At 38.0% G+C, this 19,052-nt stretch overlaps 2 protein-coding genes across 2 annotated transcripts; one reads left to right on the top strand and one right to left on the bottom strand.

Annotated features, from left to right (window-relative positions):
- Positions 1-1,843: 1,843 nt before the first annotated feature.
- On the top strand, positions 1,844-10,442 carry LOC121795163 (RRP12-like protein). The gene is made up of 18 exons (XM_042193616.1): positions 1,844-2,391; positions 2,505-3,051; positions 3,571-3,825; positions 4,342-4,433; positions 4,947-5,157; positions 5,735-5,916; positions 5,991-6,230; positions 6,392-6,567; positions 6,734-6,827; positions 6,905-6,961; positions 7,038-7,172; positions 7,290-7,358; positions 7,958-8,071; positions 8,856-9,017; positions 9,101-9,229; positions 9,368-9,469; positions 9,644-9,693; positions 9,794-10,442. The coding sequence occupies exons 1-18, from the start codon at positions 1,894-1,896 to the stop codon at positions 10,107-10,109; spliced, it is 3,429 nt and encodes a 1,142-aa protein (XP_042049550.1). The 5' UTR covers positions 1,844-1,893; the 3' UTR covers positions 10,110-10,442.
- Positions 10,443-10,682: 240 nt separating this feature from the next.
- Positions 10,683-13,458, bottom strand: LOC121795164 (pentatricopeptide repeat-containing protein At1g79540-like). The gene has a single exon (XM_042193617.1). It carries the CDS (start codon positions 13,302-13,304, stop codon positions 10,896-10,898), a length of 2,409 nt encoding a protein of 802 aa, XP_042049551.1. The 5' UTR covers positions 13,305-13,458; the 3' UTR covers positions 10,683-10,895.
- Positions 13,459-19,052: the final 5,594 nt, after the last annotated feature.

Genomic DNA, 19,052 nt, shown 5'->3' on the forward strand with positions numbered 1-19,052 from the left:
AAATTCATTCTGCCTAAACACGCCAATGATGTTGGCGTTTCTAATTTAAACACACCAATGATGTTGGCTTTCTAATTTAAACACGCCAACGCGATAGGCGTGTATAAATTATAATTTAGGATTTATTTTATCCGAAATTTGCTTTAAAACGCCAATACAATAGGCATTTTTTAATACACACCAACCAAGTGGACGTGTTACGATAAATACTTTATTTGCATAAAATAAAAAAGAAATTGTGAAACGCCATGTAATAAGCTGCCAATAGAAGTGGTGTTTTTCTCATAGACGGAAGAAATAACAAAGTGGTACATTTTCGTTATTATAAGGCCATCCACAATAGGCGCCCAGCGACCGCCCAGCCGAGCGCCGGCGCTGGGCGGTTCGCTGGGCGATCTATTGCAGCCGCCCAGCGGGCGATTGGAGAGAGAAACCGCGCAGCGCTGGGCGGTCCGTTCGGCGCTATTGCAGCGCCCGGATCGCCCAGCGCACCGCTTAGCGCGAAAAAAAAAAAAAAATTTTTTTCGAAACACTATATATACGCGCTTTGTTCGTCATTTTCATTCGCACCACTTGTTTTAACGAGGAGTGAATTGTCACTCCTTTTTATTATTGTATTTTTTTTAAAATTTATGTATTTTTTTTATTATTGCATTTTTTTTAATTAATGTACTTTTTAAATTTTAATAGTATTATTAAACTTTTCCCGTATATGTCTCGTAAATTAAATTTCGCATATTTTGTGATTGTTAATTATTTCATTTTGTATATATTTGTTAATAGTGATGTGGATATTAGTGGCTAGGCTATGGCTGGGCTATTTGCTTGTTTTGATGATGTGGCAGGAGGATTTTTAGAGCATCCACATTAGGAGGAAAGGGGGCGGACGAAAAAATGGGGCGAGAGTGGGGCTGTCTATAGTGGAGAGAACGTCCGCCCCGTGGCGGACAAGAAAAATGGGGCGAGGGTGGGGCGGTAGAGGCTTCGCCTCCTACGGGGCGATCGCTGGGCGATGGTGGGGTCCGCGGGGCGAAATGGGGCGATGGGTGGGGCGGTCTATAGTGGGGCGTCGGGCTATGGATGTCCGCCCCACTTTGATTTTTTTATTTTTTTTTAAAATTTTTTTCGAAAATTACATCTATAAATACTCCTCCTCCACTTCTCATTATTTGCACACCAAACATTCCACCTCTTCACACACATATTTTCTATCACTAGAATTTGTAGTCTGAAATGGACGATTTATGGAAGGACGCGTGGAATTATCTGATCGAAGAGGTGGAGTACGATTTCAGTGATATGCGCAGGAGCACATCACATACCACACTCCAGGCCGATTTGGTTGAAGAAGTTTGGGCACGTAGGGGAGGTGCCGGTGCAGTGTGAACACTATTATGATGTTTAATAGAATAATATTTCGTTGTATACTTTTACCCCCACTTTAATACAACGAAAATGTGGTGTTTAATTTTAATTTCTTCACTTATACCCGTTTTTTATAATTACGTATAGTCTGATAAATTTAATTACTTATTATAATTGAATTAAAATTAAAATAAAAATTGGTTATAAAATTTTGGGGCTATTGGAAGTGTCCGCCTATAGTGAGGCAGTGGAGGAAAAAATTGGGGCTATGGACAAAAAAGTGGGGCTGTGGACAAAAAAAGGGGGCGGGGCGATTGAGAGCATCCGCCTACAGTGGATGCTCTTAGTGCTGCTGATGTGGCAGTGGCTCTGATGTGGCAGTGGCTGGGCTATGACTGGGCTATTCCTATTGTGGATGGCCTAATAGTAGAGTGCCCCACGGATCTGAAAAACTCTAATAAACCCTAACCCATTTTTTCTCAGGCAGTTGCCTCAGCTCAACTCAATTTACGTGGTTCCGCCGCCGTAATGGAGGACGACGCCCTTGAAGCACCACAGTCATTCGTTGCGGAGGCTGACATATGCCAACAGCTTCTAACCCGCTACGCCCGCTCCTCAGCTGCGCAGCACCGCCACCTCTGCGCCACCGCTGCCGCCACCCGCTCCATCATTCAGTCAGCTTCTATGCCCCTTACCCCGATATCATACTTCGCTGCCGCAATCACTTCTCTCTCCAATTATGAGAACTTAGACGCCGATGCTCTCGGTGCGGTCACCTCTTTCATATCAATCGTGCTTCCTTTGGTCGGTAAAGGCGAAATAAAACCGGAGAAAGCGCACGAGGCCGTGGAGGTATTGGTGACATTAGTTGAGGAGAGTGGTGGTAAATTGGGAACTTCTGGTCTCAGGGCTGTTGTGAAGTGTGTGGGTGTTTTGGTTGCGGAATTCTGCAATTTGAAGGAGTGGGGATCGGTTGGGCTAGGGTTCGAGTGGCTTTTGAGGTTCTCGATTGATAAGCGGCCTAAGGTTAGTATGAATGGCGTTTATGTACAGTGTAGAAAGTTTCGCGCAGTATATAATGCAATAAAAGCTAGGAAGGAAATGTGTTTTCTCTATTATATCTTTGATCTTGGTTTCAGGTAAGGAAATCTGCTCAGGATTGTCTCTTGAAAGTTTTCAAGTTGTTGGAGCACTCTTCTATCTCCAAGAAGGCGAGTAATTCAATTTACTCGTTGCTCAAACGTCACATGCCATTGGCTTCAGAAACTAGCAATTCAAAAATAGTTGATGGAAACAGGCATGAGTTAATATCGAGGTCTGAGCACCAAGAAGTTCTTCATTTACTGAACATAATGAAGCATGTTATTCCAGATCTCTCACCCAAGGTCCGCGAGAAGGTGCTTTCAATATTGTTGAAGATCCCGAGTTCCCAATCCATGGTAGCGGCAAGGCACGTCTTCGATGTCATGGCGGCTATATTTGAAACTTCAGAAACTAAAGTTATAATCTCGAATGCTGAAGACATCTTTAGGCTATTGACCTCTTACATAGCTCTGGGTGAAAAGAACCCAGCTGAGAGCGTGTTGTTTGCTGCAAATTTGTCAAAAACTGTTCTAGGAAGACTTCATAATGGTGATATAGATCAATGGGAGTCCGTTTTCCCTATGTTGGTTGAAGCTTTAGCAGGTAGGTTTGATGTTATCTTTTACTGATGCTCGAGTTCCCTGTGAATATATGAGTTAGGTATATTCTGTGCTAATTTTCTCAAGACATTTGTGATAGATATATCATATATATCTTGGATTCTTGATCCAGAAGGAAAGTTGTGGTTGATAAATGCAAGGAACATAATTGTCAAGTTACAATTTTTCTACCCCGTAAATGATAGTAGAGCATTTTTATGTTTACCAAGTGAAATGGAGAGGAGTTCCAGGTTTATGATTAATTAGTTGACACTTGACAAGTTACTTAGCTTTAGATTCCTGTGTACTGAGCCAAAGAGATAGAGGATGCCCTTTCGGGTATTTCCTTCTATCTTCTTGGTGATGTCCCAAACAATTAGAGCCGCTTTATATTGCAAGATCATGGAAGTTCTAAGTTCTGACTGATATTTGTACTGATGAAATAATAATCAGTATATATGTGAATGGTTATTGTTCTGTTTGAACATATTCTTGAAGATGACTTTTTAAACATTCCTATCAGGTCTGTTATCTTCCCCTAGAGATAATGTGGCTTTACAGGCTTCCCTCATTCTCAGAGAACTGATGGATCAGCATATTGTTGGAAAACGCTTCCTAACAATGGAAAGCAAAGAAAAGGGGGATGATACAACTCAAAGTGCAGAGTTTAAATCAGTACGAGTTGGATGCACCAAATTCTACAATTTGCTGTGTTCTTCATCTCCAATTCTAAATAAACACTTATTATCTGTAGTTTCTTCTCTGTTCCTTAAACTTGGTAAGTATCTGAGTTTCAACATAGAAAATATTATCACTTTGATGTATTCTATAGTTTTTTATTTTTAGATTACTTTGTCTATTTATTTACAGCTGATCCACGGTGTAAAAACTTTAGGGTGTTAGATAAATCACTTGGTTGTATCCAATAGAACCTGTAAAAATTGGCCTTTGTTCGAGCTCCAGATAAATGTGATGTGCTTCCTCAAGTGCGAGTTGGTTCTTATAAATAATCATTGAAGAGGAATTTTTTTATCCTTAAACACAGTTTTGGAAATTTTCCATTTCCGTGTGTTATTTTGCTTGCAGTGAGACAACAGATAAATTCCTCAGCATCACTTACATTTCTATTGACTGTATTTGCACCAAGTATTGGTTACTTTTGATCAGTCATTAGTTTTGTTTGGTCTACCCATTAAATCCTAATCTTTATATTGAATCTTCAATTTCTCATACATAGTATTTGAATAATGAATTTTTCCTGTATTTGAATAGTCCTCAAATGTTTGTGCTCCAGGTAAGATGTCAGATATCTTTATGAGGCCTATACTTCTTAAACTCGCTGATTTGATGAATACTACTTCCGTTAGTACTTCAGAAGTTATACACGTGAGCTTCCTTTTCCAACAAACTTTTGTTTATAATCAGAAAGTTCTCAATGCTAGTTGGTTATGTGCTGGTTGTGCCTTCTGAAATTATACTTATACCTTTTTTATATTTGCTTATATAACTATGTGGTGTATGCATTATAGCGCCACAAGTTTGGTTGGTGGTATGACATTTGAATTGGTTACCTTTTCTTATAGTTTTCTTTATAGCCTGCTAGTTTGACAGAAACAATTTCTTTTTTTTGTCTTGGAAATCTGACAGTTTTATATCTGGTTACATTAAGATTTATTTAGACCTTGAACTTGGACCTGGAGAAACATTTGTTTTATGTTATTGATATCACTATTTAAGTAACTTGGTCGCTATTTATTTGGAAGACTGTACATGAGGTTTGTTTTGGTTTTCCTTTGCAGTGCTTGCATGTTCTTTTGTAGCTATCAAGTTGATTTCATTCTTTCATAGTCTAGTTTGGCTGTTTCAGTTCTGCTTTTCATATTTTCTTCATTTGTGCAGCTCGAAGACTGCATCGGCTCTGCTGTTGTTGCCATGGGACCAGAAATATTACTCTCTCTTATACCAATTTCCCTCAATACAAAAGATTTTTCCTGTTCAAATATTTGGCTGATACCAATTTTAAAGAAAAATATTGTTGGATCATCACTACAATTCTTTATAGAGCACATCATACCTCTGGCTGAATCCTTTGAGAAGGGATCTAATAAAGGTATATTGCAAAGAGAACCTAAAGTTTTTCTTATTCTCTAATAAAGTAGTCTGATGCATAATAACATGTGAATCTACTTGCCAATTTTTCGTTTAATATAAAGCATATGTATTTCTGAAGATTCTAATAATATCTCTGCCCTAAATACTTGTCACATGTGGTGTTAGTTATGGTTACTGAGCATCCTTTTTCTTAATTCTTTTTCAAGAACTCAACACACGAGTTGCATAAGATAAACCAACAATTGTATTGAGACTCCAACATACATCCATCATAGCATGTGCCTCTTGATCCCAACAATGGCACAATTAAGTATATAGTTGATCTGCATGTCTAATGTTGTAGCATTCATTGCTCCTTTTGTGAAAATTCTTTTGAATTGTTTGGCTTCATAATTTAGAAAGTAATGTCTCGTATACAGATTTATCTTTGTTTTGATTTGTCTGCGGATGTAAACCTTTTCCTTCAATTTTTTTGTCATTCTGTCTTTAATCTATATAGCTTGGTAAATAATGAATCCTTATAAATTGGGGTTTTCCCTTTGATCTCTTGAATTTGAATTTCTGCTCCTTTACAGTTAAAAATCCAGTAATTGGCCAAGATCTGCAGGCTTATGCCCATGGGTGTTGGGGTTTGTTGCCTGTGTTTTGCCACTGGCCTATTGATACATATCAGAGTTTTCCCTCACTTTCTGAACTCTTAATCCCCTTTCTCAAGAAGGACTCATTTATGATCGAGAATATTGCCATCAGTTTGCAGGTACAGTTCTGATATTCCAACACTCTGCTCGCCAATTTTAATCTTTATGTTTTAACTGATTATTTTTGTTGTAGGGACTAGTAAATGAAAATAGAAGAGTGCTTGCCTCTGATAATGTTGGGTCTGCACAGTTGACTGATGTTCACAATTCAGGAAGTGTTGACGCTGCAATAGATTATGAAATAAGGCATGTCTACTCCAAAAAGATGGCGAACAAGAATATTAAGGCCTTGTCTTTGGGCGCCAAAGAGTTGCTTCTGCCTTTAGTTGATGTGCTATTTGAGTGCATTCCAGAGACTCGGGAACATCTACAGGTTGACTTTGCCTATCAGTGGATATGATTTCTTAACTACTACGGTTGATGTGCATGTATTGTATATGTCTCTTTTCTCCTGGTTCCTGTTTCTGATGCTGATCTTGAGAAGTTTCTAGTGGTATCTGACTAGTAATTCATTCATTCTTTAATGACTTTTAGGGAGCAATCAGCTGCTTGGTATCCATATGTGATTCTTCGGTAACCAAAGAGATATTTATTGCTTCACTTAAGAAGTTAAAGCTACTGGATGATGCTGGTGAACATGGAAAATTAGAAATCATTGCTGATGTTACATCCAAAGAAAAAGAGAGTGCTGGTGGTACTGATGTGGAGAGGTGATAACAAAATAAAGAATTTATCTTACTGTGAAAGATTATGGATATGCTATTCAACTTCTCGTCCTTGTTCCTGGTTTGACTTTCCCATGTCTACGTGTCTGGGAATGAAGATATTGAATCTAATGTTTTGTATGTTGATGTCGATCTGTCTATTTTTTTGTAGGTGTTTAATACTGGACCTTGCATCTTGCATAGTTGAGGGATGTGATGCTGATCTAGTTAATATACTATTTTCTCTTATTAAGCATTATCTGCAGGTTAGTTGAGTCCTTTTTACTTGTATTATCTACATTTATTTGATATGCTATTATGACAAGAATTTTTTGGATTTTAGGCAAGTGATGTGGTCAGTCAGATGGAAGCATATCAAACTCTCAGCAAAATTCTTGAGGTTTGTTGTTATACTATTACTGTATATTTTTTAAAGAAACAGTTATTGAATTATTCTTATACCATCCTCTGTGCAGAAACATTCTTCATTCTGCTCTACAGAATTTGATGTGGTGATGGATTTGTTGGCTGGAATGAAGCCTTCAGAAAACATTGAATTGGTTAAAAGCCGTTTTGCCTGTTTGCAGACCTTGCTAATTCATGCATTATCGGTAGGCTAGCTATTTTGCAGTTATTATATTCTATACAGTGGATCTACTGATCCATTTATTATTCGGGGTTCCTTTTAGATTGAAACTTGATATATAAGATGTACTCCTACTCTGCAGAAAAACCCGGATGAGGAGAATACAAAGGCATTCCTTATCCTGAATGAGATCATTCTCATGTTAAAAGATGTAAGAGCTATTTGATGTTTTATTCTCTAATCCCTATGATCAGATTTCTAAGATTGCTTAAGATTTGTTTAAAGCATTTCTTTCATGGAACTGGAACTTAGGAAACATCAAATATTGAAGTACAAAATTCATGTCTGGTATTGCAATCAAGCTTTCACATGTTGCTGTTCTATTTCCCTCTTAAGTATCTCAGTTTTACCTTTTATGCTATCTTTAAAAGCTTCAAAACCAGAGAAGAGGGGTGGATAAGGAAGTTTTGGAAGTATTTATGTGTTATTTTAGCATGAGTGGCAAACTTTCATACGGAAAGGAATATGATAAGCTATTTAGGTATGTCTAGGAATGTTCCATTGAGTCTGCAAGTTAAAGGCTGCAAAGTCTGCATGCCCAATGAGGACAGTCCATGCAAAGCAAGCCTATGCATTGAAACTACCGAATTCTGTGTATATATACTGCCTTTTTGACTCATTTGTGTTTCTTTGTGTTAGTATGGGATTATTTGAATGTTTTTACTTTTGAGTTTCTATTAACTGTCTTACCTTTTCCTTGCTGCTATATTTCTTAAACTAAGCGTCTAAGCATAAGTTTATAATGCTCAGTCCAGGGAAGAAGGCAGAAAGGCAGCTTATGATGCTTTACATGGATTAAGTTCCAAGTTGAGAAGTTCAGCTGATTCTTCTTCAAAAGAGCTCTATCACAAACTTATAACTATGGTGCGTGCAACCTTATCATATACTACTCCCTCCGTCCCTGAAAAATATGAACTACTCCCTCCGTCCCAAGATATTAGACTCATTTCTTTTGGCACAAGAATTTAGGAGGTGTTGTTTAGTGGTGTAAGTGGAGTTGGTAATAAAGTAAATTTTTACCATAAATAGAAATGGCTCAAGTATGTTGGGACACCCCAAAATGGTATACGAGTCTAATATCTTGGGACGGAGGGAGTATTTCCTAATTAGTCCGTCCCTGAGAAGTATGAACTTTAATTTTTGGAATTTTTAAACACGTTACCCATACACTTCATTTTATTTACTACTTATACCATTACACAACACTACTAATGATGTGGAGCCCACTCTCCACTAACATTGCTTACACTACCCCCTCTCTCTCTACCAATTATACATTAAAACTCATGCCAAACCAAATGTTCATACTTTTCAGGGATGGAGAGAGTACTATATATTTGATTTCTATCCTTACTTTCTCATAACTTATGCTCCAGTCATGTTACCATCGATCTTGAATTTCTATGATTCTATCAACTACAAAAACCCATTGCCGATTATGATGGTAAAATTGTCCATACTTATTATAGCTATATACTGGGATTTACGTCTGGGAAGAAAGCCATACAAGCTTGAACTGTGATATACTATTACGAATAGTTTTTATATATTGAATTGTTTTGTGGACTCCCATGTGAAGCAAAGTTATTGGGTAATCACAAATTGGGAAAAATAGGCTCTACTTCTAATTTGATGTTGCTATGTGCAGATTACAGGGTATCTTTCAGGTTCTTCTCCTCATATAAAGAGTGGAGTGGTATCTGCACTCTCGGTTTTAGTTTATAGTGATCCCGATATCTGTGTTACAATGCCTGATATTTTCCCCTCGGTTATGGAATTGTTACATAGCAAAGCAATTGAGGTTATAAAAGTGAGTTTTCCCTGACTCAAGACATCAACATAAACTATTCAGTTATTTTCTTTGATAATGAATGCTCGATCTAAATTGAACAGGCTGTTTTAGGCTTCGTAAAGGTGTTAGTTTCATCGCTTACTCAAAATGATCTGCACCATTCTCTTTCTGAAATCATGGATGGAATTCTTCGTTGGTCATCTGTCTCGCGCTATCATTTCAAAGAAAAGGTTTGTGAATATTGGCCTTTACTCGAACGTTAGTTGCTTGAACAGTTGTAGCAAAATATTGGTATATGCTGACTAGTTGAACTGCTGCTGTTTTCTGTTGAGAGATGCTGTTGTAATACTTGCTTTTATTTCTTGCAGATAATTGTGATCTTGGAGATTTTGATGAGGAAGTGTGGTTGTGCCAATGTGAAGGCCCTTGCACCTGAAAAATACAAGGACTTTGTGCAGGGTGTTGTAGAGGTACCTCCTCCTTCCACATGAACGAGTCTTTTCCCAACAGTGCTTTTAGTATTTTAGTTTACGAATAAATTGCTGTTGTCCGAAGCCAAAAATGTTCCCTATTTCTTGTTATTTCAGAAACATTCTTTCGTTGCCTTGCGCCGCACACTTAATTATGTTATATATTTGCTGCAGAATCGTCATGGCAAGACAAGGCCGGAACCTTCTGATAAGTCTCTTAAGGGGTTCGATTCTTCCTTCATCTTCAAACCTTAACATTTTTATTGGTCAGAAATTCTGCTCCCATTACGATTCTTGAGATAATAAAACTACCTATTTTTCCAGGCAGGAGAAAAGGAAACGAGATGAATCTGCCATCTCGTCCAAGGAAGAAGGATACACTGGACGACCTTGGAAGAAAAGGGACAACCAAAAGAACACTGGAAATTCCTCACAGAGCACTGGGCACTCTGATCGCACCAATTTCAGAAAAGGCGAGTCAAACAGACCTCAAGGTGGTGATGCAAAACGCTTCACGGGGAAGTCCTCCGGTGGAGAGAAGAAGCAGAAAGGGAGGTCAGCCTTTAAGAGCAATGAACGCAACCTCCATGCTGCTGCTTCTAGGAATCCAAAACACAAAAAATCAGCAAGAAAGAACTGAGGATCAACTGTGCTCGGAGAGGGGGAACGGGCAAAATCAGCCTTGGGTAGAACAACAGGAAGCACAGAAAATGGGTTGACAGGCGAAAATCTGCGATGGGTTGATAGAGAAAATTCTCGGACGAGGGCTATGTAGGTGAGAGAGCTATGACATCTAGGGTTTTGTTGAGGCTTTGTTTAGAGCATTTGCTTCTGCAGCATTTTAATGGGGGGCTGTAGGCTGTAGTTGAGAAAAAAAGGTTAGGTATAGATATATATAGATATACGTCTCACTCTCGTTACATAGTTTTTATGTTGTTACCGTTAACTATAATACATGATTTTATTTTATCCACCTTTTTTGTCAACAGTGCCATATTTTGTTTCTACTATTTACTTTTCTATATGTACACAAATCATGGAAAATAAACAATTTTGAATTTTAGAAGCAGCAGGAAAAGGAAAAGTTACTATGAAATGGTAGAATCATCTGACTTAATCCATTCTCAATAGCTATGAAATGGGAGCCTTAAGGTTATCCTTTTGTGTTAGTCCGACAACCAAATATGTAGCACTTGCACCGAGAATTCTCAAGTGTCAAAAAACAATCTCTGCCCTTATTTCATACAACACAATGAGGGAATGTTAGATACAGAGCTACAAAAATGAGATGTGGAATTGCCGATCACTCCTATCATTTTCTCAGCATTTAAAACATATCTGTCAGCCTCCATTACCCAAAATTTGTAAAGTTAAGAGAAGAAACTAACACCAAATCTATCAGAATGATTCAAATTGTACAATAAAACTACGTAGCTGCTGCATTGTCCACTTTCAGCAAACTATAAATGTGGGGCAAAAGAGATTTTGTTCTTGGATAAAGATGAGAGTTCAGATCATAACCACCAGATTTCATTCTGTCAAGAAGCTCCAAAGCAACTATCACTTTATCCTTAGATTTGAGAAGCGCCCCGACTAAACTGTTACAGAGCTGTGGTCTCAGTCTGTAGCCTTTCTGCAGGGTGTAGAGAAAGACATCGACTGCTTTATTGAGTTCTCCTTTGAAGCATAGAGCGCGAATCACCAGCACACACGAAGGGGGAGAAACGGGCACGTTGAACTCCTCAAGAACGTCAAACGCCTTCTGAGCCTCCTCTGCTTGTTTAGCTAGGCAAAGTCCGGTCAGCCAAATGTCATATAATGTTGAATCAAAATCTGCCAACTTGATGTCCATCTCAAGTAAGCTTCTCACAGCTTGCTCAAATTCATCCTTCTCAAAACATTCTTTAACTGATTGTAATACTTCGTCCTTCACACCAGCTCGGCTCTTCAAGTACTTTAACCAGAAACTAATGGTGACAGACATCTGCTTCCTCTTGCTAGACCAGCTCATGAATGTTTTGTACACGGACGAGCTAGGTTTGCATCCATTTGCATTCATCTGTTCAAAGAGCTTATACGCATCACTATCTCTATCAACCTTTAGGAGCGCATACATGAGTGTTGCATATGTCGGGAACAAGCCCTTGAGCTGGAGCTCCTCCAAGAGCTTAAGAGCAATATTGATGTGCCCCGCGCTGCACATGCCGTAGATCAAAGTGTTGTACGTCTCCACATTTGGGACGACCCCGCTGGCAGCAAGCTTCTTCAGAAGCTTGTAAGCTTTCAAAACCAACCCAGACTCCATCATATCTTCAACTTTCTTCTGTAGGCTTGCAGTATCAAGGATGCGATCAGCACCTTGAGAGAGGCGAAGAAATAATGACGGGCTCCTCCCAACTTCCATTTTATACAGCATTAGCTGCGCTTCCTCGAGCTTCCCTGCCTTGCACAACCCGTCAATCAGGGCATTGAACGTCACAACAGATGGAGAACATCCTAGCTTCTCCATGCTATTAAAAATCTGCTGAGCCTCTACCAGCAGACTGTTTCTGCAGAAAGCTCGGATAAGAATCGTGAAAGTGTACATGTTAGGGATCTGATTGTTCCGAGAAATCTCTAGCTTGAGAGATTCAGCATCATCTAACAACCCTAAGTCGCAGAACCCCTTGATCAACACATTATAACATTGAGTGTCAGGAACTATGCCTCTCCCTAGCATATCCCTCAACATACTAACTGCATCATTCATCCTTCCAGCATCACTCAATCCACGCATCATGATAGTGTACAAGACAATGTCGGGCTCTAACCCTACCTGAAGAACTTTCTGAAACAACACCTCTGCCTCACTAAACCTGTTGGCTTTCACCAACCCATCAATCAGACAGCTAAACCCCTTTATCCCAACATCATACTTGTCGTCTTGAAATGATTTCAAGAGCACGCAGGCCTCATCGATCAGGCCTTGCTTGCAGAAACCATCAATCAAAGTGTTGTATGTAGCAGAATCAGGTTCGCATCCACTACTCACCATCTCGTTAAACAGATTATATGCATCACTGGTCCGCTTTGTTTTGCACAGCCCTGATATTACCACTGTGTATGTTATCCTATTTGGCAGAATCCCTCTGTTAGTCATTTCTTCAAACAGATTGAGGGCAGCCTCAGTCATCCCATTCTTGCACAGCCCATCAATCAAAACGTTGAACGTATCGCATCCCATATCAATATTCAACTTAATCATCATGTTATAAACAGCCATTGCTAATACTATCGTATTTTCCTTAACCAAAACATGAAGAATAACATTGCAAGCAAATAAATTCGGCTTACAATCATAATCCTTCATCCTACCGAATGCATCCACCGCTTTCTCCACGTTTTTCAGTCTCCAATAACCCAAAATCAAGACCGCAAAGGCATCTGCTGAAATGCTCATCTTCTCATTCCTCAACTCATCAAGAAGGCCCCAGCACGAATCCAACGAATTCGCATTCCCGCTGCTCAAAAGCATGCCAACCATCAGTTTATTCGAGAAGTTACTTCGCAAGTGCGGCGTATCAGAAGCCCAGATGAAGAATCGGAAGCTGATCAGTGGTTCCTTCTTCAATCGGGCCTGAGATTGGAGGACTGAAATGACGACTTGACGATTGAGCGACGGAGATAGCTCGGCGAGAGCGGGTTCGATGGGGCGTTCAGAGTTGATGAGGGCGAGCACTTTATTCGAGATGGAATCGTCGAGAGCATGGTCAGAAAATGAGGAGAAGTTTGATTTGGCAGTTAAATGTTGGGGGCGGATTGCACGGAAGATTTGGGAATGGAGAAATTGATGCATAATTGAATGTTCATGTTCATCACCACATATGTAACTGCTCAGTGTTTAATTGATTTGGGTGATAGCAGCTTTTCAGTCGGAGGCGCGGCGGTGGAAATATGAATGCTGTAACAAAATTTCAGTATTGGGATCCATTTGAGGTAACCAATTTTGATTTTCCTAATTTTAGAAGATAGGAGTATAAATTATAGTAATGCGACATACCAATATGCAATTTTGTGTGTATGAATTGTAGTATGTCTGCTAGAGAAACAAGATATACGTGGTGGAGGGTTTCTTTTCTTTACTTGAAATTTCTAGTTTTAATCATTCTTTAGTATTCCAAAAATTCTTCTTAGCAAAAGTAATCCTACGAATATGAATCCATTTACTTCTATTAAAATTTTGAATTTTATTTTTTTATTTAAACACTAAGTAAAAAATATAATATTAAATTTAATATACATAAATACTGAAAGATAATATTATTTATTTGGTCATATTCTTTTTGTATCATTTCATTTTTTTTATAAATATAACATACTTCTCTTTGTTACTTTATTCTTTCTCTTATTTTATTTTTTTATCTCTTTTATTTTATTCTCACCTCACCAAACTTATTAAATATGTATTTTTTAATCTCCATGCTCAAAAGAAATGTTTCAATACTAAGAGTAACCACAATAGACCCGCGGCGGCGGCAGGCGTGTTGCGCGGCGCAGCCGCGACGATCTATTTGCAAGCTGTAGGGGAGCCGAGACGTATGGGGGACAACCGAGTATCCGGCGGAGGCGTGTGGAGGGCGGCGGGCGAGACGGCGGTGCCCTGACGGTCTATTGCGAGCCGCGCAGCGGTATTTTCTTTTAGAAAATTTTATTTTTTAATTTTTATCTATAAAATATTTATTCTCAATTCATTTTTTTCATTCTATTTATTTTGTCCAATTAATTTTATTTTAATCCAATTAAAATATACCAACAATTAAAAAATGTGAGGCATGGTTGTGGGCTATGGCGTAATTGTGACGTGGCCGGACAAGTTTTATGTGGTTGATGCATGACTGTGATGACAAGACGAATAAGTTTTTTTTGTGACTGAAGCGTGGATGTTCCACTATTGTGGACATTCTAATGGAATAGAGGGTGTAAATAATACATAGAGTATTTCTTAAAAATTATAATTGCACTTAACTAAAACACATATACAGATAAACAACAAATAACCCTTATATAGGCAATGACGATCAATAGAAAAAGTTAAACTTGCAAAAAAAATAGTGAACTAATTAACTAATTGACATAATCATAATTAATTATAATGATAAAATAATATAATTATTACAATTATAATTCTAGTTATTTATCATTATTATTATTATGTATAATTCATATTTTTAAATTAATTATAAATTTATAATATACTAAAAATAATAATAGTTGTATAAAATAATTAAATTATACTCTCTTCGTCCCACACATTTGGTGTGAGCACGAGTTTTAAGAAATATAAAAAAATGTGGGTTGGAAAAGTTTTTATAATAGTTTTATAATAGAATGTGAGTGGCGTGAGTTACTGAAATGTGAGAATAGTTAATATTGAAATAATTGCGGGGTTTCAATGACCCCTATCCTTTGCATATATGTTAGCCTATGATTCGATACAAAATTTAAGAAATATAACGGGAAGGAAGTAAAAACAATAGTGAAATATAGGTCTTATATATATAGGGTCCTGTTAGGTTGAGATTTTTTAGCTTAATTGAGAATTGAGATGCATTTTCAGTCACTCATCCACAACATTTTTGAAATGTCAACTGCAAGTAGATTATGTCAACTCGGGGGTATTATCGTCAATAGCCTGCACATCAAATGTCAATAGCTTGCACATCAAATGTCAACAATTTATAGTCGACATTATATGTATGTAGTTGACAAAAAAAATTTTAAAAAATTTAATTTTTTAAAAAAAAAGTATTTATTGAATAAAATGTACCATGAAATTACCATTCTGTCATTTCATAATTAATTAATCTAAAAATATTTTCCATGTGGAAAATTCTGGACCACTCATTTAATCAAAATGAGTGGCTGATAATATATCTCAATTCTCAATTAGGCTAAAAAATCTCAATTGATCACAACCATATATATATATATATATATATGAATAAAATATAAGTGAAAATACAGTAATGGAATATAGAGTGCTCTATTAAAAATAGTAAAAATATTACTCCAGATATTCCCTTCGTGTCCCATAATAAGAGTCATATTTTGTCATTTCGATCCGTCCCACAATAAGAGTCATAGTATTTCACATTGAGTATAAATGGTAAGTAGACTCCACATTCCACCAACTTATTTCACTCACATTTTATTATAAAACTAATATATATATATATATATATATATATATATATATATAGGGTTGTGATCAATTGAGATTTTTTAGCCTAATTGAGAATTGAGATGCATTATAAGCCACTCATTTTTATTAAATGAGTGGTCCAGAATTTGCCACATGGAAAATATTTTTACATTAATTAATTGTGAAAGGGCATATTTGTAATTTCATCATATATTTTATTTAATAAATATTTTTTTTATTTTTTTAAAAAAAATTATTTTTTTTTCGATTTTTTATTTTTTTATTTATTTTATTTATTTTTTTATTTTTGTCAACTACATATACAATTCATGTCAACTACACACATGTAATGTCAACTACACACATATAATGTCAACTACATATACAATTCATGTCAACTACACATATATAATGTCAATTATAAGCTGTTGACATTTGATGTGCAGAGCTATTGACATTTGATGTGCAGACTACACATCGTAGTTGACATAATGTCTCAGTAGTTGATATCGCGCGAAAATTTAAAAAAAATTTAAAAAAAAATAAAAAAAATTAAAAAAATTAAAAAAATTAAAAAAATTAAATTTTTTTTAGTTGTTGACATTTTAATACGAGTTGTTGACATTTGATATTCTGGCTATTGAAATGAAATGACGATAATACCCCTTAGTTGACATAATCTACTTGCAGTTGACATTTCAAAATGAGTGGCTGAAAATGCATCTCAATTCTCAATTAAGCTAAAAAATCTCAACCTAACAAGACCATATATATATATATATATATATATATATACACGTGGGACTCATACTCCACTCTCATTTTTTACATTTCTTAAAATCCGTGCTATAACTAAATAAGACTTCTATTGCGGAACGGAGGGAGCAACATATTTTATATTACGGGCAAAAATAAAAATAAGTGATAAACTTTATTGGGCGGAGAGGGAGTTTGACAGTAACAAAGAAAACAGATGTCAAGATATGTCTAAGAGCATCCTTAACGCCACGGGCCGGACCGCACCTGGGTCCCGGCCCGCGGCCTCGCGCGCTGGAGATGACGAAGTTACGGCCCAGGCCGGTCCCGAGGACTCAGTCGCGGCCAGGGACCTTCCCGGGGTCCGGCCTGCATGGAGTTGCATCGCGACGGGCCGCACGCGATGAGTCCTGGCCCGACGTTGGATGCCTTCCGGGCCGGGCCGCAAGTCCCCAACAATTTCGTTTTTTTTATTGCCTATATATACTCCATTTTGGCACTATTTTTTCCGCACTTTCTCAATTTCAATCCTCTTACATTACAATATTTTCGGCTTCTATGGATTGGTTTAATAGCGATCAACGACAAATGGACGAATTTGTCAACGCCAACAACTGGTACGTCCCGCCGTCGCCGAGCCCTAATGCAACGCCTACGCCTACCAACATGGAAATAACATCGCCAGTTAGCACTGATGAGTACGAAATCAGTGATATGGAGCCCGCTGTAGGGAAGGGCAAGGCCAAGGTTGCGGATGATATGGGTCGAAGAAGTATAGTCCGCATGAAACATTGTGGCTGGCCAAGAACTTCGTCGATGTCTCCGAGGATCCTATCGTCGGCAACCAACACAACGACAAAGCATTCTGGGAGCGGATTGCGGAGAAGTACAACGCTGGTCGACCAAAAGGGTCGTTCGAGTGTAGCTACTTGAAGCTACGCAAGCATTGGGGTCGGGTCCAGAAGGATGTGAACAAGTGGAATGGCAAGTGGACTAACGTAGTCCGGATGTAGCCGAGCGGGCACAGCGAGCTGGACCTCATGGAGAAGGCCAAGGAGGATTTCTTTTCTGAAGTGAAGAAGCACTTCAAGTACTTCGACGTTTGGAAGCTTGTCGATAAGAGCCTGAAGTACACCAGTGGGGCAGAACCGGCGGCAAGTGGGGCGCTGAAGAGAACCAAAGTTTCCACCGCCGGACACTACTCTTCGAGCGAAGGAGGTCCGGCGATCGACCTCAACGTGACAGACGACAACGTCTTCCTCACATCCCCTAGCACTCAAAGCCGTCCGATGGGAACAAAGACGGCAAAGAGGAAAGCGAAGGGGAAGGCAACTGCGAGCTACTTCGCTATGCCGCCACCGCCGCCCAATCAGTCTCTGGACAAGATCGCCGACTCTATGTCGGAGATGAGTATTACCTGGCGGATGAGCCAGCTGACGGAGTTGACATCGAGGAATACCTCGACAATGTTGGAGTTCGATCTCGAATTGCACCATGAGATGATCGCCTATCTTCGTGCCCAAATGAAGAAGTAGTTTTGCTAGGATTTGTATTTTTTTTTTCTAGGACTTGTAATTTTTTTTCTAGGATTTGTAAAATTTTTTTCTAGGATTTGTAATTTCTTTTTTCGAATGAACAATTTATTTTACCGATTTTAATTGTTCGAGGTATTGCATTTACGAATAAAATAGGTTGAAGTTGTGAATAGTGTCATTTATTAGTTGCGGGCCGGGTTGGGGCCTGCAGGGTTAGAGCAGTTGTGGCCTGGGACTGAAATTTAGGGGAATGATGACGTGGAGGAGACTTGGGGCCTGATTCCGGGCCGGGGTTAAGGATGCTCTAGCAACATAGCCATGGTGAACTTAATAAAGTAAATTTATCAATGAGTAATACAGTTATACAGAGCACATAGACATCTCATTTTCAAAGTTTCAAAATTTAGTAACACATAAAAAAATTTCTTCAACTGATTTTGAATGTCTTCTGTCGGTTTGTAAATTGCAAATTTTGAAAAAGAGTAAACTAAGATAAAGATATTTTGTCGATACGTCATATTTGATTTTATCATATTTTTTTATTTTGGTTATTGTAGAACAACTGTAATTGGAAAATATGATTTTATACTGTTGTTTCAAACATAATTGGGCCGACCAAAAATCTGCAGGCAACAATTATTCCTAAATTAAAATGTGGTACAATAATTTGGGCAAATTAATTAGTGTAAGTAGTTACTCAAAGGTCCATATTAAAGACCTCAAATCGAGGTCGATACTTAAACTTACAGCTAGCTAAAATCGTTGTCGATTGATTCCGATAAGCTGCTACGGCGGAGGACGCTAGGTGTGCAAATCTTCGCCTAAATTTGAAGGCATTCATTAAATTAGTACGTGCAATAGTTACATTGACATTGACTTGCAGGTCTGAAGCTGGTGGGATCATAGTTTTCTAGGCTCAATACCTTTTGGTGTGCCTCGGTTTTTAATTTTCAGTGTTCCTGAATTTTAGTTTATTCAACATTCTGCTGGTATTCATAATCTTCTCAATTTCTTACTTTCCCTATGATTAACTAGTTTATACAGTCTACATGTAATGTGCGTATATACATGTCGCTCTCTTTCTGTTAACACCTTGTTTTCTGAAGTGATT

Source organism: Salvia splendens, chromosome 3 (genome assembly GCF_004379255.2).
Source record: "Salvia splendens isolate huo1 chromosome 3, SspV2, whole genome shotgun sequence".
Taxonomy (NCBI): domain Eukaryota; kingdom Viridiplantae; phylum Streptophyta; class Magnoliopsida; order Lamiales; family Lamiaceae; genus Salvia; species Salvia splendens.